Source organism: Rhipicephalus microplus, chromosome 1, assembly GCF_043290135.1.
Source record: "Rhipicephalus microplus isolate Deutch F79 chromosome 1, USDA_Rmic, whole genome shotgun sequence".
NCBI lineage: Eukaryota > Metazoa > Arthropoda > Arachnida > Ixodida > Ixodidae > Rhipicephalus > Rhipicephalus microplus.
Window position 1 is genome coordinate 82,462,051 of NC_134700.1, and position 27,180 is coordinate 82,489,230.

General features: G+C 47.4%; 1 protein-coding gene and 1 pseudogene across 1 annotated transcript in view; both read right to left on the minus strand.

The window, feature by feature from the left end:
- Nucleotides 1-1,749: 1,749 nt before the first annotated feature.
- On the minus strand, nt 1,750-3,258 carry LOC142765471 (uncharacterized; annotated as a pseudogene).
- Nucleotides 3,259-16,211: 12,953 nt separating this feature from the next.
- The window catches only part of LOC142765475 (putative peptidoglycan muropeptide transporter SLC46), a 236,615-nt gene continuing 225,646 nt past the window's right edge, over nt 16,212-27,180 (minus strand). The window contains exon 4 of the mRNA XM_075866516.1: nt 16,212-17,023. Within this exon, the coding sequence (XP_075722631.1) occupies nt 16,879-17,023 (145 nt within the window). The 3' untranslated portion in view covers nt 16,212-16,878. The remainder of the gene's footprint in view (nt 17,024-27,180) is intronic.

A 27,180-nucleotide genomic window follows, 5' to 3' on the forward strand; every position in this document is an offset into this window, starting at 1 on the left:
AAGCGGCATGTTTCCATCTTCTTGCACTCGAACTGGCAAGGTGCATTAAAGCGGGCCGCCGCCTTTGTGCTGACCCGGCGCCCGCAGGTCTGGGAGGCTCGCCGATCGCTGTTGCCCGTAAACAAGCAGGACGGCCCCCCTCGAGTGACCAACGGACACTCGCACGGCACAACAGACGCAAAAAGAAAGAAATAAAACAAAACTTGGAAGATTTGAGGCAGTCGCGTACACTCGGTCGTCCTGACAGTCATTAACGTCCTCGTTAATGGAAAAAAATCATAAACAAACCCACACGCCAATACACAAACAGAATTGTTTCCTTCGTCGAAGAAGACAAGAAAAAAAAAACTGTTTAAGTACGCACAGTTCACTCGGTAAATCCCGGCACACACTGAAGTTCTCACAGACGCCAACGCAACTATAGCGCACTCGCATAGGGATGGGTCTTGGCGCAGCTACGGGCCGAACGTCTCAGTCGCTGCACCTCACATTCGGGGGCGTCCGACTCCTCCGCAGACTCTCCGTCGTCATCAAGGTGTGAATGCGTATTGGTCGTTGTCCAGCACTTCAACTGCGACAAGTGCGCAGTGGTCGCGAAGCGGCTCGCCCTTGTTTCGTCAAGGTCGGCAACTCGATACGTGTCAGCTGGCAACACTGCCGTGATCACAAGGGGGCCCCTATATTTTGGCTGGGCTTTGGCAGGCCTTCCCGTCTGTTCTGGAGCCCTCGTCATGAAGACCACGTCACCGACACCGTACATTTTAGCCGGGAAGTGGCGTTTGTCGTAAGCGACCTTCATCTTCTTCTGCTCGCTCACGAGGCGCTGCCGCACACGTTCGCGCAGCCCGCCGGGCTCCTCCCACTCTGAAGCTTTAGATTCAACCAAGCGCTTCAGTGCCACGCTGTGAAATTCTGGTCGATAACCATGTAACATCTCGAAGGGAGTCTTCCCAGTCGTCTTGTTTACAGCGTTGTTCAAGCTGAACTCTGCCTCACTGAGCTTTTCGCCCCAATCTCGCTGCTCTGTATCGACCATCGATGTAGTAGTGACTGGGCTCGCATACTCGGAATGTGTCTCAGTTCCGATTCCCTCTCTTTTCCGCTCTCCGACGATGTCATGTATAGCCTCTCGCTTTGCTGCATTCGTGCCGTAGGGCCGAACAGCCACGGGTGCGCTACCAGGTATCTCCTGTATGTCCATCGAAAGGGCAGATGTGCAGCCAAGTTCGCTGAGATTGGCGGCGAAACAATCCCGGTACTCATTTAGGAGGCACGTGAGCTCACGACGCTGCTCCTCTGTTACGGAGGGGCACATTTTAATTCCCTCGCACCCAATCGGCCGTCGCGCCTCCGTAACCAGAATCTGCTCTGGATTCGCCGCGCTGCACTCCTCTCTGCACTCATTTATTTCCTTCATCTCGCAACCCGGGATGTCCACCTCTGTCGCGTGGCCAAGTCTTCGTCCTTTACGTCGAACCACGTCATCATTTCCGCTCGTAAACACCGGCACAGTAACCTCTCCGTCCTCCATGTCAACAAGAATTTCGCACCCACAGTTGTTGAATAGCACTGCACCAGTGACGTTAGACTGCGATGACAGTCTCACCCAATTTATAACATTGGCCTTCAGTGGGGTCTCTTCAGCAGTTTTCAAACGCAATTTCGGACATGAAGCGAAGGGTTCGAGATGTGAGAATGGGCACTCGTCTCTATGCCAAAATTGCAAGCTGTCGCCCAGCTTAGCGTAGGTCACATATGGCAGCTCGGTAAACGTGCGACCGACGAGCAAATCGACCGACTGGACCTCGTCGGGTACAACAAGTATCTGTATGTTCTTGCCAACGACGCCATCTATCAGCAAGTCGGCCCGGCACCTGCCAATCGCACGAGCAGCTGGAACTCTCTGGCTGCCGAAACCATACAGAGCTGTCGCATCTTCCAGCACTACCGCTCCGCACCGCACCGCCGCTGATTCGCGCAGTAAGCAACCGGAACTGCCTGTGTCTATCATGCCAATCAAAGCCTCATTGCCATTCCATTTAACGTGCTTCAAAAGCACGCCAGGGTCAATTTTCTCTCTAGAGACAGCGTTGGTCTCATTTATGGGGCCTTTTGCTTGGCAGTGTTTTTGGGTATGCCCAGTCTTCCCACATTTAAGACATTTTTCTATTCGTCTTTCCTCTGGGCAATCCCGCGAGATGTGTCCGAATTCAAAACAATTATAACATTTTCGCTCACCGTACTGATTTGTGATAGGTGGTCGCTGGTCCCGCCTGTCGTACCCGGACGCTCCCTGCAGCGGTGCCTTGGGTGCAGGTTGCATACGAGCTGCATCGCTTGTCGCTCTTCGCTCAGCCGCTGTCCCGAAGCGTTCCCGTCGCTCACGGTCGATCCTCTCAAATTCCTGAATGTCGTGCAACAGGTCATCCGCGTCTTCGTGCGACCTTCCAAGAAGCATCGTGCATAACTCCCGCGATCGAAGACCGATCAGCACCTGCTCCCTCGTATCACAGAAATCTAAATGCGCCTCTCTTCAAAGGCGCACCTTCTCGTGGAAGTACGCAGCCGTGTTCTCATTTCGCTGCTGCATTCGCTCTTGCATACGCCTCCATCGCTCCGCCGCCCGTGTCTGGCTGTAGAAAGTCCGCCCGAACATCCGCTCGAAATCGTCCCACGATGAAATTTCGGCAGCTCTCGAACGGTACCAATCTTTTGCGGCGCCGACCAGGTGACACTTGGCAGTTTCGAGCAGGAATGGCGTTGGCCACCGGTGAAGCGTAGCCGTCTGGCGCAAACTTTCCATCCATTCCCGGGCTGCTGACGCGCAACCATCACCGGAAAAGTCTGGAATATTTCTGCTCAAATCGGGCATCACCTGAAACGTGTTGATGACCGCCTGGTGTGGAGCCCCCGACGACTCCGGCTGAGGCAGCCTCCGCAGCAGGTCCGCCAACAAGCGGTCTTTCTCGCGCAAAGCGTCAAAAAGTTCCCGCTTGGTGAGCCCAGCACAGTCGTCGTCATCACGCTGACCACTCTCCCCCGGCGATGATCCGTCCAGCATGGCTGATGTTAGCTCTCTGGAAGTCCACGCTCACTAGAAGTCCACCATTGCTTTGTTCTCGCACTGATGCAATCGCACTCCTCGCTAAGATTTTTCAAACTCGTTCCGAACGTTTTCTAAAATCGGTCAAATCCCACTTCTGATGAATGTTAGCGTCCTCTATCCCGCTTTTGGTAAAATTTAGGGTGTCGCCGGTATGGCCGTAAAAAAGGTGAAAATTGATAGAAGACACAACACACAACTCACGCACTGTTAAGAAAATGTAAACAAAAGAAGGCTGTATTCAATTAAAAAAACTAGGTTACAATTATTACTCGCGCAACCGTTCAATTCCGCACATCGCACAACGCACAACCGCTCAAGTCGCTCGCAATTCGCAGACTCTTGTTCGTTCGCCGTTCTCGCTGCGTCTCTGGCTCTTCCCGCGCTTTCTCGCTCTCCTCTCTCGACCACAGATCCGAGCACACATACGCGCACGCTGACACAAACGCGCACGCACCACACACACACACACACACACACACAAGCACGTGCACAAATTGTTCCACGAAGCCAGGGGGGGAAGTCCGTCGCTTCGCCATTCGGGGAAACAGAGTCGAACGTCCCACAGGCCACGGATGCACAAAGCGGCATGTTTCCATCTTCTTGCACTCGAACTGGCAAGGTGCATTAAAGCGGGCCGCCGCCTTTGTGCTGACCCGGCGCCCGCAGGTCTGGGAGGCTCGCCGATCGCTGTTGCCCGTAAACAAGCAGGACGGCCCCCCTCGAGTGACCAACGGACACTCGCACGGCACAACAGACGCAAAAAGAAAGAAATAAAACAAAACTTGGAAGATTTGAGGCAGTCGCGTACAATATATATATATATATATATATATATATATATATATATATATATATATATATATATATATATATATATATATATATATATATATATATACCTCCTTGGCCATGGCACCATGGTAAATGTAACAACTATAAGAACCAGATGCACTTGCGGGTAACATATAGTTAACTGCCAGGTAACACCCTGCAGTAAAAATAAAGGACACATCCCAGAAGTATCGAGAAGGAATCCTTCCACAGGAAGAGGAAGGCGTTCGTAAACATAAAGTAGTGTCCTGCAGGCAACGTATGGGATGAGGAACCATAAAGGTCCTGTAGGACATTAGTAGGAAACAGACAGTACATTGCCAGGACATCACCATTTTCGTAGAGGATATATGAACGCCACATGCGGTACTCAATACATTTTTTTTTTATTTTGCCGGTGCCACCCCTGTGCTTTTCGATAGTTTAAGGGCCTATACGTGTCATTCGCTACTCATATATTGTAGACGCTATCGGCTCAAGCCACTGTGCTGTTTTGCATTTTACTTCTTATTGTCACTCATATGGGGGGATGTTGAGACTAACCCCAGTCCCGATGATACGATTCTTAAACAGCTAGTTGAAGGCCAAAAATAAAATAAGAAAAAACTGGGTACTATTGAGAAACATCAAGCCGAAAGCAAGTCTGCCGTTTCTAGCCTGAACGAACGTATGAGTAGGTAACGGAAGTCAAACAGTCGTGTGAAGAGCAACAGGCTTAGATAAGGTCACTAGTTGACAAGGTTTATGAACTTGAAAACCATAGTAGGAGGTGAAACCTAATATTTTATGGTGTGCCAGATGACCAAGAGCACGAAACATATGAAAAAGTTGAGAAGTACATAACTGAAATTTATGAAACAAAACTACACTGTGATAAAGTTTTTATAGACAGAGCACATTGTCTTGGAAGGTAGAGTCCGAACAAAAAGAGGCCAATAATTGTGAAGTTTCTCTCGTGCAAAGACAAGCAGTTAGTACTTTCTAATGCTAGGAAATTAAAAGGCACATCTATTAGCATATCAGAAGACTTTTCGGAGAACGTACGCAGAACGCGTAAACGCCTATGGGATTACGCGAAGAAGAATCAAGACGAAACTGACAAATAAAACTTAAGTTCACGACTATTTATATTATTAAAGTATATCTACAATGCTGCCCTGCACCAGGTCGTGCGGGCGGATTAACAGGGTTCAAAAGCAAATGGGTCGGTTATTTCCTTTCTAATTGTGAATTGCAGAACTTGTCACAATAAAAGTAATGAATTTTTGAACTGTGTTGAAATGACTAGTCCGACTATCATTCTTGGATCAGAATCCTGGCTTCATGCAGATATTGCTGATGAAGAAGTATTTCTAAGTGGTTATGTTTGCTATCGCAGGGATCAAAATTGCTTTGGCGGCGGAGTGTTTGTTTTAGTAGATGCGACAATTTGTTCCCAGATAACATATATTGAGTGCATTGGAAGCGAAATGTCATGGGTAAAGACTAGATTGAAAAATGGCCGCTTAGCATTGGTATGTTCGTTCTATCGTCCACTAGGGAGTAAGAATAACGTTTTTGAGGAACTTAGCAACGCAATTGAAAACGTGGACAGTGATTAATTATTTACTGGTGGAGATTTCAATCTTCTAGACATCGATTCGTAACAGGCAGATTTCATTTCTAGTGTTTGCAGTCAGTCAACGAAAGAACTGCTAAGGTCGTGTGGCCTCTTTGGGTTAACACAGCTTGTTCTGAAGCCCACAAAAGGTTTTAGATTTGCTTTTTACCGATGCGCCTGAGTCGGCGCGATCAACATTAGCGCTGCCGGGCATAAGTGATCATGACGCTGTTCTGTGCGATATGAATTTGGATTACGCCGAAATTCCGAACGGTAACGCCCGTCGAATTTTCAGCTATGAGAAAGCATGTATCTCTGATATAGCCCTCGCTTTAACGCAGGTGGAATTTATGAATGTTGAGGAGTTGTGGCAAATATTTAAAGGGAAAATGCTGGAACTGCGCGAAAAGCATGCGCCTTTATGGTTTCTAACTGCCAGGCGCAGCAAAAGCAAACCATGGTATTCACGTGACGTTAAACGCAGGGCCAAGCAACGTGCGCGTGTTTACTCTCCTTATAAGAAAAACCCTTCGTTAAATATGAGAGAGAAACTTAGAGAAAAAACAGTTGATATGAAAGGAGCCCTGAAAACAGCTAAAGATAAAATCTCTCATACGTTTCACCTGCGCATAAGGAAGTGCCCTAAGGAACTGTGAAAATTCTTTAAGTCAACCAGCAAAGACGTCTTATCGATTCCAGCTATTGATGACAACAACACCACTATCAATAATGATGTAGATAAAGCTGAGTGCCTTATCTCATTTTTTTAAGTTCTTTGTATACTTTGTATACTCCTCGGGTTAATATCACTGACACTTTCGCACAGTCCTCTGAGGTGGTGGCGGAAACAATGAGCGATATTGTGATTGGGCAGCATGAAACAGAGGCTTTTATTAAATCTATGAATGCCTCTAAAGCCACAGGGCCGGAGATTTGTCACCTGCATTGCTTTCTTTGTGCCCACGCGAAGTGTCTAAATATCTGTGTGTCATTTTCACTAAGTCTTTAGAAGAATCTTTATTACCTGATGACTGGAAACTTGCCAACGTAGTGCCCGTTCACAAGAGTGGACCGTGAAATAATAATAATAATAATAATAATAATAATAATAATAATAATAATAATAATAATAATAATAATAATAATAATAATAATAATAATAATAATAATAATAATAATATTAATAATAATAATAATAATAATAATAGTAATAATAATAATAATAATAATAATAATAATAATAATAATAATAATAATAATAATAATAATAATAATAATAATAATAATGTTTATTTCTCATCAATAGTTTGATGAAGGACAGCTGCAGGTAAAAGGTGCTCTCCAAAAGAGGCAGCTTGAGAAAGGCCCACAGCTACCTTTTAGGACGACAGTAGTGGCAAACAATCAGCAATGTGAAGTCAACAACAATAACAACACCAAAGAGATAAATAAATAAAAAATAAAAATATAAAAATCAACTTCGCATTTCAAAAATAAAAATAGCAAACGTGATAATACAGCAACTGCAGAGAAATCTTAAGAAATAAATTTGTGTATATCGCGCAATTGAATATGTGTACAGTGTGAACAATCTATGCCAGCTTTCACATATTTATTAAGTAACGTAGGAACTATGTAGGATAACTTATCAGTGGAGTAGTTTGTTCTAGAAGTTCTTATTTTCCATGTTTCTTTATTTCGTGTTTCAAACAATGTAATATTTCGCTGCAGTTATGAGAGGTCAGACAAAAAATGTCGACTTTTTTTCAATTCACGCCTGATTGCCAATGCTAACTTAAAATTGTAGAGACGATGTACCGGTAGTATTCCAGCCTGTTGAAACAATTTGCTTGTATGAGCATCATATGGCAAGTTAAAAATGATTCTAATATACTTCATTTGCATCAGGTACAGTTTTTGGAAGCTCGTGTAAGGTGTAGTCCCCGATACGAAGAAACAATAGATAAGATGTGGATAGCAAAGTGATTTATAAAGTAAGGGTTTTACCTTGTATGGTAGCACAGTTTTGCCACTGTACACCATACCCACTCGCGAGATAACGGACCCAGCCCACTGTCAATGTGTTCGCTCCAAAGCATATTGCTCCAAAATGTAACTTCAAGAATTTTTATACTATTTACTAGTTCAATATAAGTATCACCGTACTTGAGATGTATGTTTTCATTAAAGGGCTTATTTTGAGGTCGGAACAGTACCGCCTTTGTTTTACTAGTGTTTATGTTTAAATTATTACAGCATGACCAGGGCTTTAGTTTCACAAGAAACTGTTTCAGTTTTTCCTCAAGCGTGATATTATTTTCAGCTGAAAGAACATGCTGACATCATCGGCATATAAAATGTATTTAGAATCTTGATAAATACGAGTCAAATCATTTATATAGGCTATAAAAAGAAGGGGCCCAAGGGTGCTTCCCTGAGGTATACCCTTAGTAATAGGCTTCAGCTCTGAGAATTTTCTCTCTATTTCAAGCGACATTTAAGGTAACTTTTTATTAGGTCTAGTGCATGACCACGAATTCCATAGCACTGTAACTTTTCAAACAACGTGGAATGCTGAATGTTGTCGAAGGCTTTACTAAAATCAACAAACATACCGAGAACAGCACCTTTGTTTTCAAATTCAGATAATATGTACTCTTTTTGTTCTAATAATGCCATTTCCGTGGATCGATGTTTCCTGAAACCAAACTCAGTTGGGGAAATCACGTTGTGTTTTTCTGAGAATTGGTACAGTTGACGGAGCATAAGCTTTTCTAACCCTTTCGAAAACACCGGAAGAATAGATATGGGTCTGTAGTTTTGAATATCATGTTTGTCGCCTTTTTAAACAAAACACTGAATTTTGCTATCTGCATTCTTTCGGGAAACGTTGCACTTGAAAATCAGAGATTCAATACGTGAGTGATATAAGGAACAAGAATATCTAGCGCATATTTAATGGGTCTAATCGCATACCATCAAAATCACGAAATGAAATATTTCCCAGCTTTGCAAATACGGAATAAACATCTTCGTCCACTACAGGCTCAAAAATATATGGATGATGAATTTGGACGTGATGGAAATTGAATAGAATCACTAGACATTTCATTATGCATAATATTGACTAAGTGGTCATTGAATATATTTGCAAGTTCAGCTCCTGATACGCTACGCCAATTTATAACCAGATTCTCCGCACTTGCCCGTGTTGTACCACGGTTCAAAAATAAGTTCAGCTTCGTCCATAAGGCGTGAGTCTTATCTGCACTGGTTTCTATTTCGGTATATATGTAGCGCAATCTGCGCTTACTGATTTCCTTATTTAGTCTATTTCTGTATGTTTTATATTCTTTTAAAATGTCAGTATTTTTATTCAAAAGAAATTTGTGATAAAGTTCACTTTCATGTTTAATTTTGCTGAGCAAGTCCGGGGTCGTTCATGGCTTACGGGTTCTCTTCTTCAAACGAACTTGTTTTTTAGTGATTTAAATTAGAGGCCACTAGTGTTTTAAATTATAGGCCAATTTCACTCACAAGTGCTGAATGTGTAGAGAGGAAGAAGATTATGTGCCGCAGTGGGTCATGCCTTTAGCGAGAGGAGCCGAGCGCGAGCTATTCTCCCGAGCGTTGATTGCTGCGTCGGTTGCTGCCGCCCGCTTTCCGCATCAATAGACCTGCAGTGCAAGTACTACTTACGCCAATAAACCCCGTTTCACAGTGGTGGAGGTGCCGGGGTAATTCAACCTGAAACTCCGCAACCTGAAACTACCTGCCATCCCAGACATGGCTGAAGAAAACACCCAGCAAGGTACGACCCAGCCTCCGATGGTCATCGTGCCCACTGCGCTACGCGTGCGCGATCCACCTTTTTTCGACGGTACTGATGAGCAAGACGTAGAAGATTGGCTGTCGACAATTGAAAAGGTAGGCGCAAGCAACAAGTGGGACGAGCCTTCGATGCTGCACTATGTACCCTTCTACCTGAATGAGGTAGCGAGTCTCTGGTTTAACAACCACCACTCGGAATTCGCCACTTGGGGTGCTTTTAAGCTACGCATTACCGATGTGTTTGGTCGCCCCAAGGTACGCAAGCTTCGTGCCGAGCAGCGCCTACGGAGACGCGCACAGCTTCTGGGGGAAAGCTTCACAAGCTACATCGAGGATGTGCTCGACTTGTGCAAGTGCCTTGACCCTTCAGTGATCGAGGCAGACAAGATCAAACACATTTTGAAGCGGATAGAGGACGACGCCTTCCAGATGCTGCTGGCCAAGGGCCCACGTACCGTGTCCGAACTCGCCACTCTTTGCCAGAGCTTCGAGGAGTTGTGCGAACAACGGGTCATGACTCGGCGGCCAGCGGCTACCGATGAAACTCTCGCGGCATTGACCCTGGGTGGAGACCACAGCATAATCATGTCGGAAATCAAACCATATGTGCGCGAGGAGATGGCCCGACAACTTTCGTGCCTGTCGTATCTACTGGCAACGGAACTCTCTTCTGAGCGTCTCGCGCCCGCCATCAGGCAGGTAATACAGGCGCAGGTCTCTGAGGCACTGCCATCCGCCTCTCAGACAGCACCCGTCACCGCGCCATGGAGTTACGCTGCTGTTGCTCCTACTCCACCACGACCTCCGCTTGGGCCGACTCCCCAGCCTGTACGAGTATCAACGACGCCCTTTCGAGCAACACAACAGCGCTATAACGGAAACCCTTGGCGCACAGTTGACAATCGCCCGATCTGTTACGCATGCGGATATCCAGGTCACGTGGTGCGCTTTTGTCGCCGGCGCTTCGCAACGGGCCCGACTGCAGCTCCGAGGTACCCTGACTACTCTTTACCGGCCCCGTACAACGCGCAACGAGAACTGCCACGTCAATGCGACCGACAATCAGTGGAACGCGACCCGTCACCAACCGAACCAGACCACCACCCTGCTGCCGACTACCGACCATTTGGTCCCCGTCGCTCATCCTCACCACGTCGCTACCGTTCTCCGTCCCCTCTGCGTCGCCGACCGAACCCCGTAGAGACGGAAAACTGACTGCCGCAGCTCCGGAGGCACAAGCTGCGAAATCGTCGAATTGTACAAGTCCTCGCCAGTCCCCACAAACGTTCTGGAAGTGTTTGTTGAAGGCCTACGAACTCTTGCGCTTGTTGATACTGGTGTCGCCTTATCTGTGATGAGTCAGAAACTCTGCCGTTCGATACCAAAAGTAACGACGCCGCCTTCCGACGTTTTGCTAAATACCGCGAGTGCGCAACCAATTCGACCAGTCGGAGCATGTACGGCGAAAGGAAACATTCAGGACGTCCTGTACCACATCGAGTTTCTCGTGTTGACCACTTGTTCCCATGACGTGTTACTTGGATGGGATTTTTTGTCGCGCCACCACGCCGTAATTGACTGCGCTCACACTCAGATGGAATTTTCTGTGTTTTCAGATGCGCCATCTACCGACAATGAGCGCACTCACCTTGGCAAGCTTCGTGTTGCTTCCGACGTTGATGTTCCTCATCTTAGTGCCATCGTTGTCCCCGTCAATCGCAGTGAATTGTCCGGCTCTACTGTTGTGTTCTCCCCATCTGACGTTTTCAGTCGCTGCCACGGTACGCCTCTGCCGTACGCCGTTCTGCCACCTCACCAAGGTACTTCCGGAATTGTCGTTTACAATCCTAGCTCATGCCCTCTCACCTTAAGAGCTCACGAAACTCTGGGCTATGTTTATCCTGTTGATGACAACGTTATTGCGCCTGTTGAGTCCCACGACCCTGGCCACCAACTTCAACTGAACGCTGTTACTCCTCTTTTTACGCGGGATGACTACTCCTCGGATATCTTCAATCGTTCCATCGACAGCAAGATTCCTCCGGATCACGGGATCAGCTAATAACCCTTCTGCATTAATTCCGAGATTCATTTGACCTTACTCAAAAGGCACTGAGTCAAACTAACACCGTCGCTCACACAATCTACACTTGAACGCACCCTCCTTTGCGGCAACGCCCCTACCGCGTATCACCCAAGGAACGAAGTGTAATTGCAGAGCAGGTGGATTATATGCTTCAGCGCGGTGTCATCAAACCATCTTCTAGCCCCTGGTCTTCACCTGTTGTGCTAGTGAAGAAAAAAGACGGTTCGATTAGATTTTGTGTCGACTACCGGCGACTGAACAAAATTACACGGAAAGATGTATGCCCTCTTCCCCGCATCGACGACGCTATCGATTGCCTACAAGGTGCCGAATTCTTTTCTTCGCTGGACTTACGTTCAGGTTACTGGCAGGTTCCGATGGCAGAGTGTGACCGTCCCAAAACAGCGTTCGTTACGCCGGATCGCCTATACGAATTCATTGTTATGCCATTCGGTCTGTGCAATGCACCTGCAACGTTTGAACGAATGATGAACAACATTTTACGCGGCCTTAAATGGAAGATTTGCTTGTGTTACCTTGATGATGTTGTCGTATTCTCTCCTGATTTCCCTACCCACGTCGACCGTCTGCGCATAATTCTTCAGGGCAAACCTCCAGCTTAACCTAAAGAAGTGCCACGTCGGGGCTCGCCAACTTACTATACTTGGTCACGTTTTGTCAAAGAATGAAATTTGCCCCGACCCAGACAAACTTTACTCAAATAACTTAGGAGCTTCATCAGCTTGTGCTCGTATTTTCGCCGTTTAGTCCACAACTTTGCATCAATAATAGCCCCACTTACACAACTACTGAACGGTCCAGCTAATCTTTCTAACTGGACACCGGCATGTGACGAAGCTTTCCTTACACTGCGCTGCCTGCTTACGTTCCCGCCAATTCTACGCCATTACGACCCAAGTGCCCCTACTGAAGTGCACACAGATGCCAGTGGCGTTGGCCTGGGAGCAGTACTCGCGCAATGAAAGCCCGGTATTCTAGAATACGTCGTCGCATACGCAAGCCGCGCACTCACGAAAGCGGAGATGAACTACTCAGTAACTGAAAAAGAATGCCTCGCAATCGTTTGGGCGTTAAGCAAGCTTCGTCCTTACTTGTACGGCCAGAGTTTCGACGTTGTGACCGATCACCACGCACTTTGTTGGTTGGCGTCGCTAAAAGATCCTTCAGGTCACCTTGGACGTTAAGCTCTTCGCCTACAAGAATTCGACATTCGTGTCGTCTACCGCTCAGGACGAAAACACTCTGATGCGGACGCCCTCTCACGATCACCAGTGAGATCCAGCGCAGACCGGCAATCGGACGCCAACTCCTCCATTGCTCCCATTTCCGTCTCAAGCATGTCGTCTGAACAGCGGAAAGACCCATGATAACATCTCTCCTTAACATTCTTTCCGACTCTTCAACGTCTGCGCACCCATGGCCACGCGCTCTTCGCCGCCAAGCCACACAATCCGTGATACGGGACGTGCAACTATACCGCAGAAACTGGCACGCGGATGGTCCTAAATGGCTCTTGGTTACACCCCGCCACATGCGATCTGGTGTCTGTGCGTATTTTCATGCCCACCCACAACATGCTCACGCTGGTGTGTTAAACACATATCAGCGGATCCACCAGCGTTACTACTGGGGTGGTATGTACACATTTGTACAAAAATACATTCGATCCTGTTCATTATGCCAACGACGAAAGACAGCGGCCCATTCACCCGGATTATTACAGCCTCTACCGTGTCCGGCGCGCCCTTTCGACCACGTTGGTATCGATCCACTATCTATGGCTGGTCACGTGACGTAGCCAATTTCGTTTTGCGACGCTTCATACTGCGTGACGGGGCACCACGTGGACTACTAAGTGATCGAGGGCGCGTCTTTTTATCCGAGTTGTCCAACAACTCCTTAAGGCATGTCGCACGGTGCACCGCACCTCTACAGGCTACCACCCGCAGACCAATGGTCTAACTGAGCGCTTCAACCGAACGCTAGGAGACATGCTCACCATGTATGTCAATTCCGACCAATCAAACTGGTATGTCACTCTCCCTTTTGTGACCTCCCAAGTTACCGAACAAAGAAGCGAGTATATGCGCACATACCATGAAATCGTCGCACACTACAGGCTGAATCGGCAAGTATACCCGAGAGCGGACAACTCACTAAGTAAGAAAAACGAGGTTTTGTGGCGAAAGTTACAGACCGGGGTTTTTCGAAACTCCGCACTTTACAGCAAGTGGCACCCCGCAGTTTTCCAGTCCCAGTGTAAATTTTGTGATGAGGTAGCAAATTTGGTCCACATGGTGTGGACATGTCGAAGTCAAAACGATGGTTCTCACACTGTAGAATTCTGGGAGGCCCTGCTCTGCAGCCCAGATCCCAACGTCCAGCGCGACATCATCAGTCAAGCCCTTGCTGCTGCCGCGTCCCAAGGGATTCCGGCCGACAGCTAGGGGCGACGGGCCATGCCTGAACGATTGACTGGCTTTTTAATAAAGTTTTTCTCTCTCTCTCTCTCTCTCTCTCTTTAGTGACCTATGCCTACAACACCGCGACGCAGTCAGCCACAGGCTTCTCGCCTTTCTTTCTTCTATATGGGCGTGAGCCATGCTCCATTCATGATACCATTTTGCCGTATCGTCCCGACATTTCTGAGTTCAACCCTCTTTCTGAAATTGTGCAGCACGCTGAAGAGTGTCGTCAGTTGGCCCGATCACTCACATCGGACAAGCAAGCCCTCGAAAAAGACCACTACGACCGCGACCAGCAAGTCGAGACTTTCGCCGTGGGCTCGCTCGTCTGGTCCCGACTGCCCTTCCACTCCCCAGGTCTGTCCTCTAAGTTTGCCCCCAAGTTTCATGGTCCTTATCGCGTCGTCAAACGTCGATCTCCTGTCACATACGTGATCGAGCCGGTCACGCCATCTACAGACAGGCGATACCTTGGTCGTGAGACGGTCCACGTGAGTCGTCTCAAGCCCTATCACGACCCACTCCTAATCTCGTCACCTTGACTCTCCAGGATGGCTCATCTTCGTCACCGGGGTATTGTAGAGAGGAAGAAGAGATTATGTGCCACAGTGGGTCACTCCTTTAGCGAGAGAAGCCGAGCGCGAGCTGTTCTCCCGAGCGTTGTGATTCCTGCGTTGGTTGCTGCCACTCGTTTTCCCGCATCAATAGACCTGCTGTGCAAGTACTACTTACGCCAACAAACCCCGTTTCACATATAAAATACATAAACATGTTCTGTCTACCAAGATAATGACTCATATGAACACGTATTCTTTACGTATTCCTCAGCAGCACGGCTTTCGTAGTCGTTCTTTCTGCACAACACAGTTACTTGAAATTACACATGACTTATCCTCTGCTTTAGATAAGGGTTTCTCTGTGGATTGCTTTTTTCTAGATAAAAAAAGCATTCGACGTCGTACCCCACTATTCAATGATTGAAAAACTAAAAATGTATAAAGTGAACGATATGGTTGTGAACTGGATAAGCAAGTATTTAAATGTAGGAAGGCAAAATGTTATCAATAGTAAGGCATCCCGGAAAGTTAATGTGTGCTCTAGAGTGCCTCAAGGGTCAGTCTTGGGTCCGCTATTGTTCTTCATCTACACAAATGACCTTTGTTCCGGTATTTCATCGCATATCAAACTATTTGCCGACGACTGTGTTTTGTACAGGCTTATATATACCTCCAATGATTGCACTATATTCAAAATGATCTTGATGCAGTTTCTGAATGATGTGGAAGTGGCGTATGTTCATTATTGCAAAAAAAAAAACTGCATACGTGTTTCACTAGAAAAAAGGCACAACATGACTTTTTTTACACTGTAAATTCAACCAGGCTGCTAACAGTTCGTGAACATAAGCATCTCAGTGTATATTTTAAACCGGGTCTTTCCTGGAGTCGTCACATCAAACACGTCAAAAGTAAAGCAGGACGTTTGTTAGGTTTCCTGCGCAGAAACGCAAGTAAGTTACCATTTGAGGCCAAAATTCAACTATATATGACGAACATTCGATCTGTCTTAGATTACGCTCGTGCTGTGTGGGATCCGTGGAAGGCATGTGATGTGTCCAATTTAAAAAGAATTCAAATCATGGCTGTTTGGTTGTCTGATCTGATTTTACCAGAAATTTCAGTGTTTCAAAAGCAAAAGAAAAGCTTGTTTGGGAACTTCTAGACAAGCGAAGGGAATATTTGAGGTGGAAACTTTTTCACAACATATGTGATAGCCGTACAGGTCTGGAACCCTCACGAAATTTTTGAAAACCGGACAACGTTTCACAGCGACTAGATCATGTCAATAAGATAAGGGAAACAAGCTGCCACACTGCCGCATTTAAAATGTCATTCTTCCCAGGACGATAGCACGGTGGAATAGGTTGCCTTCTGAAGTGGCAGAGGTTACTTCACATGAAGTATTTTCAAGATTATTTCAGGGTCTATAGTAGCGTACTCGCGAGGATATGTAGGGACGAAACTATACTGTGAATCTGCTTTGTATTGTCTACTCCCACGTGCCGCTGCGTATAGTTGACTATGAACTGCGTTATTATTGTGTTGCATAAATGTAAGTGTCTGTATTCAGTGTTGAAATTTTGTATTCTCTCTCTACCCCCCCCCCCCCCCCACTGTAATGCCCTTGGGCGCTGTGGGTACTATGATAAATAAATGAATAAGTATGCGATGTGCTCTTCCACCGAGACTTTACATGTGAGAACATCAAACATATGAATGAAGCTCAGTTGTATTCATTCAGTTGTCACACATGTACATGAGCCATTATTTAAATTCAGTATAAAAAGTATGTGCATCTTAACGATTCATGTTTGCAAGGGTGAAGCTATACTTATCACGTTACACTTGCGGCTTGTAATCAAGAGAACAACCGCACAGTACTGACATTCTTTCAGCTACGGAAAGTAGAATCTTTGCTTTTTTCCTACAGTACTGCCTTTCGTGAAAACACATTATACACATTGTTACAGTTTGAAATGAGGCAGTGCAGCTCGCGTTGAATTATTTCAGATTACTTTATCAATGACTGTATGAAGTAAAGAACGCCACTTGAAAGAACAACGTCTCGTATGACCACAACGTTGTACATGCCACTTCTCAACATGCGTCTAAAATAGCACCATACATTTGCCGATATATCGTACACTATTTCTAGTAGTCAGGACAATCTACTCGATTGAAACCCTTCGCAAGAGGTATGAAGTGACAATCTTCACAAATGCTGAGTAAGCAGTCACGTCACGACGTCTGCAGTCACGTGTAGGTCAAGACCATTTACACGCGATGACCACACTTCGAAGGTGCAGTGCAGAACGTCAAAGAGAAGGAAAGGTGCAAGTGAAGGCGGCTTTGTGGTGAGGCTTGCGACGGGTGCGTCCCTATTTGTCGACGGTGGCGCAGGAGTATGAAGCGCCCACGGGAACGCAGTCCCAGTCTTCGCCCACTGCCGCCATGAACTCGACATTCTTGGGCGGTGGAGCTGTGCAGATACACGTTGGTTCTCGGTACACGAACCAGCAGTACCTGCGCAGTAACATTCCAATAAGAATTAGTGTTTCGATGGTTCATGTGGTTCCTTGTTTTCGGAGTTTATTTTTCTAGAAATTTGGAAGGTGTTTCTTGGAGTTCATTTTTTGAGAAAAAAATTACGTTTATCGGTGTTTTTTTTTTTCAGATTCATTCTTCGAAATTCAGCGTTTAATGTTGCACCGTAACTTGGTGAAATGTGGTCTTTAAATAAGAACTACTTCTAGTGAAATTGACAAAAAAAATCTTGCTTTTACATCTAATTCTTTCTCACTTGCTAATTGTCTGCCCTTTTACTAAGGCTGTTCATGTGCACCTATCTATTATCGCCGTAGTGTACACCTGGGGTTTCGGAGGTAGTCAAGATTCTCCCAGCCTATCTTATCGTCTTGATAAAAGATAAAGGACATGTTATTTTTTTCTTATTCTCAATGCTCAGAAATCTTAGATGAAATTATATGTTACGGCCCCGCCGTGGTGATCTAGTGGATAAGGTACTCGGCTGCTGACCCGCAGGTCTTGGTATTGAATACCAGCTGCGGCAACTGCATTTTTGATGGAGGCGAATATGATATTGGCCCGTTTGCTCAGATTTGGGTGCACGTTGAAGAACCTCGGGAGGTCAAAATTTCCGGAGCCCTCTACTACGGCGTCTGTGATAATCATATGTTGGTTTTGGGACGTTAAACTTCACATATCAATCATCAATACATGACCGGTAAAATGGGCAATCGCAGGGAACTGTGGGATACGAGGGCTTCCGGTTCGATGCACCACACGGGTTAGCAGCGGCACGCGTGCATTTTTGTACAGATATGTTGAAAAAAATCACCTCTCCGTGCAATGTCAATGCTGTAGAAGTTAGTTTTTGTTTTTGCTAACCTTGACTGTGACGATAACAAGCTACGAAAGCCATGAACGGCAAGGAAACTTTTTTATCGTAATAAAATGATCTGCAATGCTTTTATGCTGTGCGGGGGTATACTGTCAGTTTGGCTAGCAGATCAGTCGGTAGAGAAAACAGTTTTTATTGTATCATACGTTACTGCTGATAAAAAAATCACTATTTTAAAGATCTCTGGGGATGGGGATGACTGTGGCAGTGTGCTAAGAGTTCATTTCAGGATCGCTGCTTCGGCCGACATCGTCGGTCGATCGGCATGAAGCGCAGCACTTATTGAGTGCGTTGAAAAATCTTTTTTTTCTAGCCTTCGGCGCCTTATAAGATGTATTTCTTATTCGAAGCCAGATGCTTATTTAAACGCTGATCTTGATGGAACTGCGCGGCACGGTGGCACATAAACGATAGAGTCAGACATAGACGGCACCGAATAATTGAAACCTTCCACTTTTTTAACGCACTTCTTCCTTTGGGTGCCGTCGTGCGCACAGTTTGACCAAAATAACGCAAATAGACTCGTCCAGCGCTTCGTGTAAGCATACTCTTGAGTGAAGCTTTTGTGTTTTTTGTCATATATATAAGTGCAATGGCTGGCGCTCATCTTGTCTGGCAAGTCGATTTCATTCGTGCGTTCCCATACTATATTTGCTAGGCGCTTACGCGACAATTTATTTCTCAATTTTTTTTCAACTATTACACACGTACCTGTGATAAAATGGTTTTCGCACACTATGGCTTCAACGTTACGTACTCAAAGGCTACCTGTCACTCTGGCTCTCTTCAGAGCCGCGGCCCACCTCATTTTTCTTTCTACGTTCCAGGGGAATCGATACATGCCGTTTGCCTTTCATGCTCGAGTTGGAGCAGCCAACGGCTGAACAACCGACCATGATTTATCAGGACGAAGATAAACGGGCGACCACGCGTGAATCTCGAATAATCATAGGCTTGCGGCCAAGCGGTTCGCCGTCGTCTACTCTTCTCGAACCGGAAGCCGGTAGTAGACGGTGCATCCTACAATCCCTCGCTCTTTTACTGGTCACCGATTGAAATTATATCTCACTACAATATTGTCCCGTGGTCGTGACGTGGACAAACAAAGCAGCATGCGTGTTCAGGTTAAACTGTTTATTCAGCCGAACTTGTGGCCACAAAAAACGAAAGTCAGATTACAGCAACACAGTGGCACTGCTAGCGACTAGCAGAAGGTCGGCCGCCGACGAACTGACAAACAGCAAAGTGTGTCGGCATTTATACACTCCCCATCGAACATTCAGCGTTATCGTTAGCGGCGACTTAGCTTCCTTAATAAGTGCTGCTGACTGGGCGAGTTGGGGCATGATAATGAAGACTTGCGCGAGCACTCTTGCAATGTAAAAAACAAGCTTTCTTCTGGTGGTTTTCTGCCTATGCATTGAAAGACATGTGGATGCACTTCATGCTTTGATCAGTGTGTCATCTTGGGCCGCAATCGTAACCAGTTGACGAAAGAAATTATTGAACCGAACACTATCGCAAAATGTGCAAAGCTGTGTGTGAGTACGCCGTCTGTGGCTTTATCTCAAAAAGAGCTCAATTTTCTGGAGCGCGTGCAGTGAAGCATTAGTATAAAATTGATAATTTGTAATCAGATCACTACTACGTTTCTTTGATAATGTGCTGTGCCACACGTGTGTGGTTTTGTCATGTGTGTGGCGTCACGGGCACAATAGGCTATGTAATGTGTTGTAAGGGTACGCAATAAACAAGAATTGGAAGTCAGCGCTCACACTGTCGTCTGTTTTTTACCCTTCTTGATTGTACAGTATCTTTCCTTCACGCTCAAACTGAGCTGCGCTAAAAGCCACATCATTTTTTCCAGATTAAACTGTAATGCGCACGAAGTGGGCGTAATCTCAACATGATCTGCAATGACCGTGAACCTTTTAGAACAATGAGGTGCAGTTTGCGCCGAGCCTTCAGACAGTCTTTGTGGGCAAAAATCTAATGTAACATTAGTGTATAGAAAAAATGCACGTGGCATTGCCCCCCTCCCCTCTGAAAAAGCATCGTCCTGATGCTTAAAACTGAAAACTGGGGGGTAGGGGGAATCATTATGATCAGCAGCATGACTACGACCACTGAAGGACAAAGGCCTCTCCCATGTTCCGCCAGTCAACTGGGTCATGTGCTTGCTGCTGCCGCTTTATATCTGCAAACTTCTTAATCTCATCTGCCCACCTAACTTTCTGTCTCCCCCTAATTGATTGATTGATTTGTGGGGTTTAACGTCCCAAAACCAGCATATGATTATGAGAGACGCCATAGTGCAGGGCTCCGGAAATTTAGACCACCTGGGGTTCTTTTTTAACGTGCACCCAAATCTGAGTACACGGGCCTACAACATTTCCGCCTCCATCGGAAACGCAGTCGCCACCGCCGCGATTCGATCCCGCGACCTGTTCTGTCTCCCCCTAATCCGCTGGCCATTTTCAGGTTTTCTTCATCACTGGAGTTTGGCAGAATGGCGTCGAGTGTCGTTGTGGGGCTCCTGATTGATGTGAGGGGTTTAACGCCCGAAAACCACCATATTGCCACATGGTTTGCTTGGGTGAGATCGAATAGTGAAAGAAGACAAAGACGATCTCTTTGAGCCCCTGCTTGGGTAGTCGACTAAACGAGCCCATTTTTATCAAGTTTGTCGAGAGAAACGCGACAAGACTGGTGGAGTTGCTGGGTACAACGTCTCACGATCCACTCGATGCCCTACCCCGTCCAGCAGCTGGAACACAAGCCCTGCACCCGTGGACACTCCTGTTCATAGAGTAAGCCCCCGCCAACGAGGCCTACCGCCTGAGACACCAACCACTGACGCAGCGACTATGACTTCGACACAAGATCCCATGCAAGCTCCGACACCTTCCACGCCGATCTACTGCACCGTCCATAACCCGCTCATGCCTAGCCCCTTTCACAGAGAGCAGCATGAAGATGTTGATGACTGGCTGAGTGAGTTCGAACGTGTCGCAGCGATCAATTACTGGGATGATGCCGTGAAGCTCCGGAACGTGTACACTTGCCTAAAAGACGGTGCCAAGACGTAGTTTTTGATCAGGGATGATGTTCTGACATCTCCGCGCGAGTTCCAGCGTCGCCTCCTGGAGTCCCAACTGCCGCGAACGGGCGGAGCGTGCACTACAAGCACGCATCCAGATGCCCAACGAGACCGTCTCGATGTACGTCAAGGACATGACACGGCTGTTCAAGCGAGCGGATCCTGCTATGGCAGAAGAAAAAAAGTTGCGCCACCTCATGCGTGGTGTGAAGGAACAACTTTTTGCTGGTTTGGTGCGTAGTCTCCCCAAAACTGTTGCTGAGTTCCTTACTGAAGCGGCAACAATGGAGCGAGTACTGCACCAACGGTCTGCTCTGTTTGAGCGTCAAGTGAATGCTGCCTCAACTTCCGAAATTTTCGCCACCCCTAGGAGCAAGAGCCCCGAATGGATTCGCAAGATCATTCGATCTGTCGTCCGGGAAGAAATGGAAAAGATGTACGGGACAAGGCAAATCGATGTTGGTTCTATCACCAGTGTCATCCGCGACGAGGTCCAGCAGGTGCTGCACGCCCATCGTTTTCCGCCCACGTCGGTTGATCCGGAAACGGCTCCTGTGTCTACTGACAGTCGCCGTCGTACGTACGCCGAAGCCTTGCGATCTGCCATGCCTCTTTCTGGTCAAGGAGTCCCGACCCAGACAATGCCACACGTCCCGATCCAGCCAGTGTCGCACGTCCCGATCCAGACGGTGCCACACGTCCCGATCCAGACAGTGCCGTACGTCCCGATACAAACAATGATGCCGTCAGTCGCGATTCAGTCAGCGCACGCTGATTTGGACATCTATAGTCGCCGTGCGCCGACGTGCTTTCTCGAGCACTTGTGCGGAACGCTGTCAGGGGCTCCGAAGATGAAGATGCCTTTCTCGGAGCAGTTAGCGACTCCGAATTTATGTCAAAGCAGCGGGCAGACGACGAATTACGCCCAGTCATTGATTCCCTGGAAGGCCGCAGCTCTCAGGTCCCTCAACACATTGCTCGCGAACTGTCCTCTTTTTGTCTAAGAAGAGGCCTTCTTTACAAGAAAAACGCCTGTGGTAGCGACAAAGCCTTCCTACTCGTTGTTCCTACCGACATGCGTGATGAGATCCTCCTTGCGTGTCACGACGAGCCCACGTCAGGACATTTGGGCTATTCGCGAACTCTCGCCCGAGTACGCCAACAGTATTACTGGCCGCGACTATCAGCTAGTGTACATCGATATGTGAAAGGCTGCCGTGAGTGCCAGCGCCGCAAGACTCCACCTGTGAAACCCGCCGGCCTGCTCTAGCCAATCACACCACCACGGACATCGTTTGACCTCGTGGTAATGGACCTTCTCGGACCCTTCCCTTTGTCGTCCTCTGGGAACAAATGGATTATAGTTGCGACAGATTATCTTACGCGTTATGCTGAAACAAAAACGTTACCCCGTGGCACGGCCTCTGAAGTCGCGCAGTTCTTCGTGCACCAAATCGTCCTACGGCATGGTGCCCCGTCATGCGTGATTACGGACAGAGCGACGTCGTTTACAGCACGAATGATGGAGGACATTTTTAAACTGAGCTGCACAAGTCATCGAAAAACAACGGCTTATCATCCGCAATCCAATGGACTGACAGAGAGGCTTAACAAGACCATAGCGGACATGCTGTCAATGTACGTGGACATACAACATAGAACCTGGGACGAGATTCTTCCATACATCACGTTTGCTTACAATACGGCAACGCAAGAAACAACGCGATTTCCGCCTTTCCGACTTGTTTACGGACGCAACGTGCGAACCATGCTCGATGCTATGCTTCCGTGCGACCAAAGCAATGAACTTGCTCAAGATGCTGAGCAATACACTCAATACGCCGAAGAAGCTCGTCAGCTAGCTCGCATAAACACCAGTCACCAACAAGATGCAGACGCACGACGTTACAACCTCCGCCATAGAAATGTCACCTACCACCCTGGGGACCAAGTGTGGGTGTGGATCCCTGTACGGCGACCAGGCTTATCCGAAAAAACTCCTAAGCCGTTATTTTGGACCGTACAAGGTTCTTAGACGAGTCACAGATGTTACCTACGAGGTATTTCCGGACGGTGCAGCGTCTTCTCGTCGACAGCTTCGGTTCGAAACCGTGCATGTCGTTCGGCTGAAGCCTTACTTCACACAGTCGCCCTTGTGGTTTCACGTGCTACGACATGGCGTGGCTTTGCGTTGCTGCTGCTGTTTGTGTTCTCCTGTGTTTTTATGCCTTTTCTTTTTGCACTTGGCGCAAGCGTTCACGAAACTTCCTCATTTGCGCTGCGAGTACTGGCACTCTCCCTCTTTTGGTTCTCTATATCTGCGTGTGTATACCTTGATTTTTTTTATTTACGAGCATCGAGTCGATGCTTTCAAAGAGGGGGACTGTTGCCACATGGTTTGCTGTGAGATTGAATAGTGAAAGAAGACAAAGACGATCTCTCTGAGCCGCTGCTTGGGTAGTCGACTAAACGAGCCCATTTTTATCAAGTTTGTCGAGAGAAACGCGACAATATCATTATGAGAGATGCTGTAGTGGAGGGCTCCGGAAATTTATAGCACCTGAAGTTCTTTAACGTGCACCCAAATCTGAGCACACGGGCCTGCAACATTTCCGCCTCTATCGGAAATGCAGCCGCCGCAGCTGGTATTCGATACCGTTACCTGTGGGTCAGCAGCCGAGTATCTTAGCCACTAGACCACCGCGGCGGGGCGTTGTAGGGTTTTTTCTGTAGACCAATTGGTATGGCGACTTCTGCGTCGTCTCTTGCCCTGCCGTGTAGTATGCGAAGGTCACGTACGGAAGGATGGAATCTCACGTTTTGTGTTGACGACGACGTACAAGGCCAGCATGTCGGCGATGATCTTGTTTAGTCGCTTGGTGAGGCCATTGTTCTGTGGATGGTAGGTGGTGGTCTGGTGATGATTTGTCTGAATGTACCTCAGGATCGCCCGAGTCAAGTCCGCCGTAAAGGCCGCATCTGTGTCAGCGATGAGGATCTCCGGCCCACCGTGACGTAGAATGATGTTTTCAACGAATAATTTGGGTACCTCGAATGCATTGCCTTTAGGCAGGGCCTTTTTCTCCGCATATCGTGTGAGGTAGTCGGTAGAGATGATGTTCTATTTGTTTTTTGACGTCGAGGTTGGAAATGGCTAAGTAGGTCCATGCCGACTTGCTGAAACATTCGGTGGGGTGGCTCGATTGGCTGTAGAAATTCAACTGGCCTATTCAGTAGTGTCTGCCGTCACTGATAATCACAGCAAGTCTTCCCCCAACTAGTAACGTCAGCTGCAAGATGAGGCCAGTATTAATGTTCCTGTATTCAGGTGAGCGTGCGGGAAACATCCAAGTGTCCCGCCGTGGGGTCATTGGACAGGGCTTGCAGTAATTCTGGTCGCAATGCAAACGGCATGACGAAAAGGTGATTGGTTCGACGTGCCGAGAAGTTCTTCATTCGGAGAGTGCAGTTTTGCAGGATAAAAGGCGCCAGTGTTTCTTTGAATACCTTCGGGACAATGGCAGCACTGCCTTTGAGGTATTTCATAAGAACCGTGAGCTCCGGATCGGCTCGTAGTTCAGCGAAGTCGTCGGCGCTTACGGCTGCCAAGAAGCAGTCATCATCTTGGTTATCCTGCGGTGGCGCGTCGACGGGGGCACGAGACAGGCAGTCTGCGTCAGAGCGCTTTCTTTCGGACTTGTAAACAGTGGATATGCCAAATTCTTGCATTCTCAGGCTTTACCTTACGAGGCACTCGATGAATCTTTCAAGTTTGCAAGGCACTCGATGAATCTTTCAAGTTTGCAAGCAAACACAAAGCGTGGTGGTCGTTTACAGCTTTGAAGGGCCTACCGTAAATGTTGGGGCGAAAATTTAATGTAGCTCAGATGATGGCAAGGCAATCCATTTTTGTTGTAGAATGGTTGGCCTATCCCCTTGATAGCGACCAGCTGGCAGAACTGATGACCCTTTTTTGTTCGTCAGTCTTCTGCACAAGAACGGTGCCGAGTTCTACACTGTTTGCGTAGGTACGTATTTCTGTTTCGGTGAATTCGTTGAAAGGCGCAAGTAACGGAGGCGTCTGCAGGCGTTATTTTAGTTCTTGAAATGCATCCTCCTGTGGCGTTTCCCACTTAAATTTCATGTAGGACCTGGTAAAGTTAGTGAGTGGCTCGGCGATTTATGAGAGGGTTCTGAAGAACCGCCTGTACTAGGTGCAGAGGCTGAGACATCGATGGGAGGCCTTGTCGGTGGGTGGAGGCAATGGAGCGATGGCGGTTGTCTTCTGCGTGTCGGGGTGTAAACCTGACTTGCTTATCACATGGCCAAGGAACACGAGTTCGTCGTTCGTGAAGTGGCACTTCTCTGGCTTGAGTGTGAGTCCGAAGGTCTTGATTGCTTGAAGTACAGCTTCAAGGCGCCGAAGATGCTCATCAAAGCTTGAGTAAACCACGACAACATCGTCCAAGTACATGAGGCAAGTCTGCACTTCAATTCAGCCAGTACAGTATCTATAACGCATTGGAAAGTTGCAGGGACCAAGCAAAGATCAAAAGGCATCACCTTCAATTCAAAGAGGCCGTCTGGTGTTATAAAGGAAGTCTTCTCTCGGTCTTTCTCGTCAACCTTTACTTATTATGAGCCGGTCTTAAGTTCCATTGACAAAAAATGCATTGAATTGTGGAGTCGATTGAAAGTGTCGTCTATCCGCGAGAGAGGATGCAGATCCTTCTTCATGGTATTGTTCAGGTGACGATAATCGACTCAGAAGTGTATAGTGCTGTTCTTCTTCTTCACTAGCACCACAGGTAGCACCCACGGGCTCTTGTAAGATTGTAGGACCCCGTTGCATAACATTTCGTCGACTTACTTTCTCATTGCTTCCCGCTCGCATGAATAAACTATGCATGGGCTCTGACAAATCGGTCTGGTACTCTCCTCTGATATGATGCGATGCTTTTCTACTGGTGTCTGCTGGATTTTCAACAATGAAGAAAAGCAGTCTTCGCAATGCCGGACCAGGCTTTTCAGCCGTTGTTGCTTATGCTTCGGAAGTCTCGGATTAACGTCAAAATTCTCGTGGAGACCTCGATTAATCGAAGCAGGTTGAGTAGACTCGGTGAGGGCGATAGCTTTGCTGGCTTCACAATTTCTTCAAGATAGGCAATCGTCATGCCTTTGCTCATGTGTTTGTACTCGTTGCTGCAGTTCGTGAGCATCACTGTTGCTTCCCCCTTTCAGCTCGGCTATTCTTGCGATGCAAATCTAGAGGTCGATCAACAGCTGCTGGTCTCTTTCAACGGCGCCTTGCAGGTGTGTTGATTTCTGAGAGCTGACGGAAATGTCGATACTGGAGCAAGGGGGAATGGTGATTTAATCTTCCAGTACATTCAAGGCCTGCTTCCCGGGTGGCGTGGGTGGCGGTAGGGCTTGTTCTGTTGATAGCGTTATCGACTTGGATCTCAGGTTGAGGACTGTACCATGAACGCTTAAGAAGTCCATAAAGTCCATACAAAGGATCACATCTCTTCAGCTCCGCTGTAGTACTACGAAGCTTGTGGGGTAAATCCAGTTGTTAACGCAGACTCTCGCTGTACAGATTCCCTCCGGCGTTATTAGGCTGCATTCAGCAGTTTTTAATTTGAGGCCTTCCCAGGCATGGTTTAGTTTCTTCAACTTCGTGGCAAATGCTCCACTGATAACAGAATAGCCGGTTACAGCGTCGACAAGAGCTGTCACACTGTGGCGATCGATAAGAACGTTAAGGTCGCTAATTTATCGGCTTGCGTTGCAGTTGGGTCGGGGCATCGGATCACAGCTGCGGTGGTTTGTACCGCTGCTTCGACGTTGCGTCATCAAGTCGTATTGTGGCCGCAAATTTGCGATGTCAGAACTACGTTGAGGTCGCGGTGGGTTTTAGGGGTTTCGCCGTGTCGTCATCGTCGGCAGCGGAAAATCTTCAGCAGTTGGTCGTACAGAAACTGCATTTCCATCGGCTGCAGTCGTTAGTTTTCCGAGTACGGGCTAGGCAACCGTCTCCGGGTACGGCCAGTGTACGATTCATGAAAAGGTCCTCAGAAAGGTCCTCGGGGTGTCCACTGTGCTGCTGCGAGGTAGTCAGCGATGTCGCGTGGTCTTTCACCCCGCTGTGGATGCGGT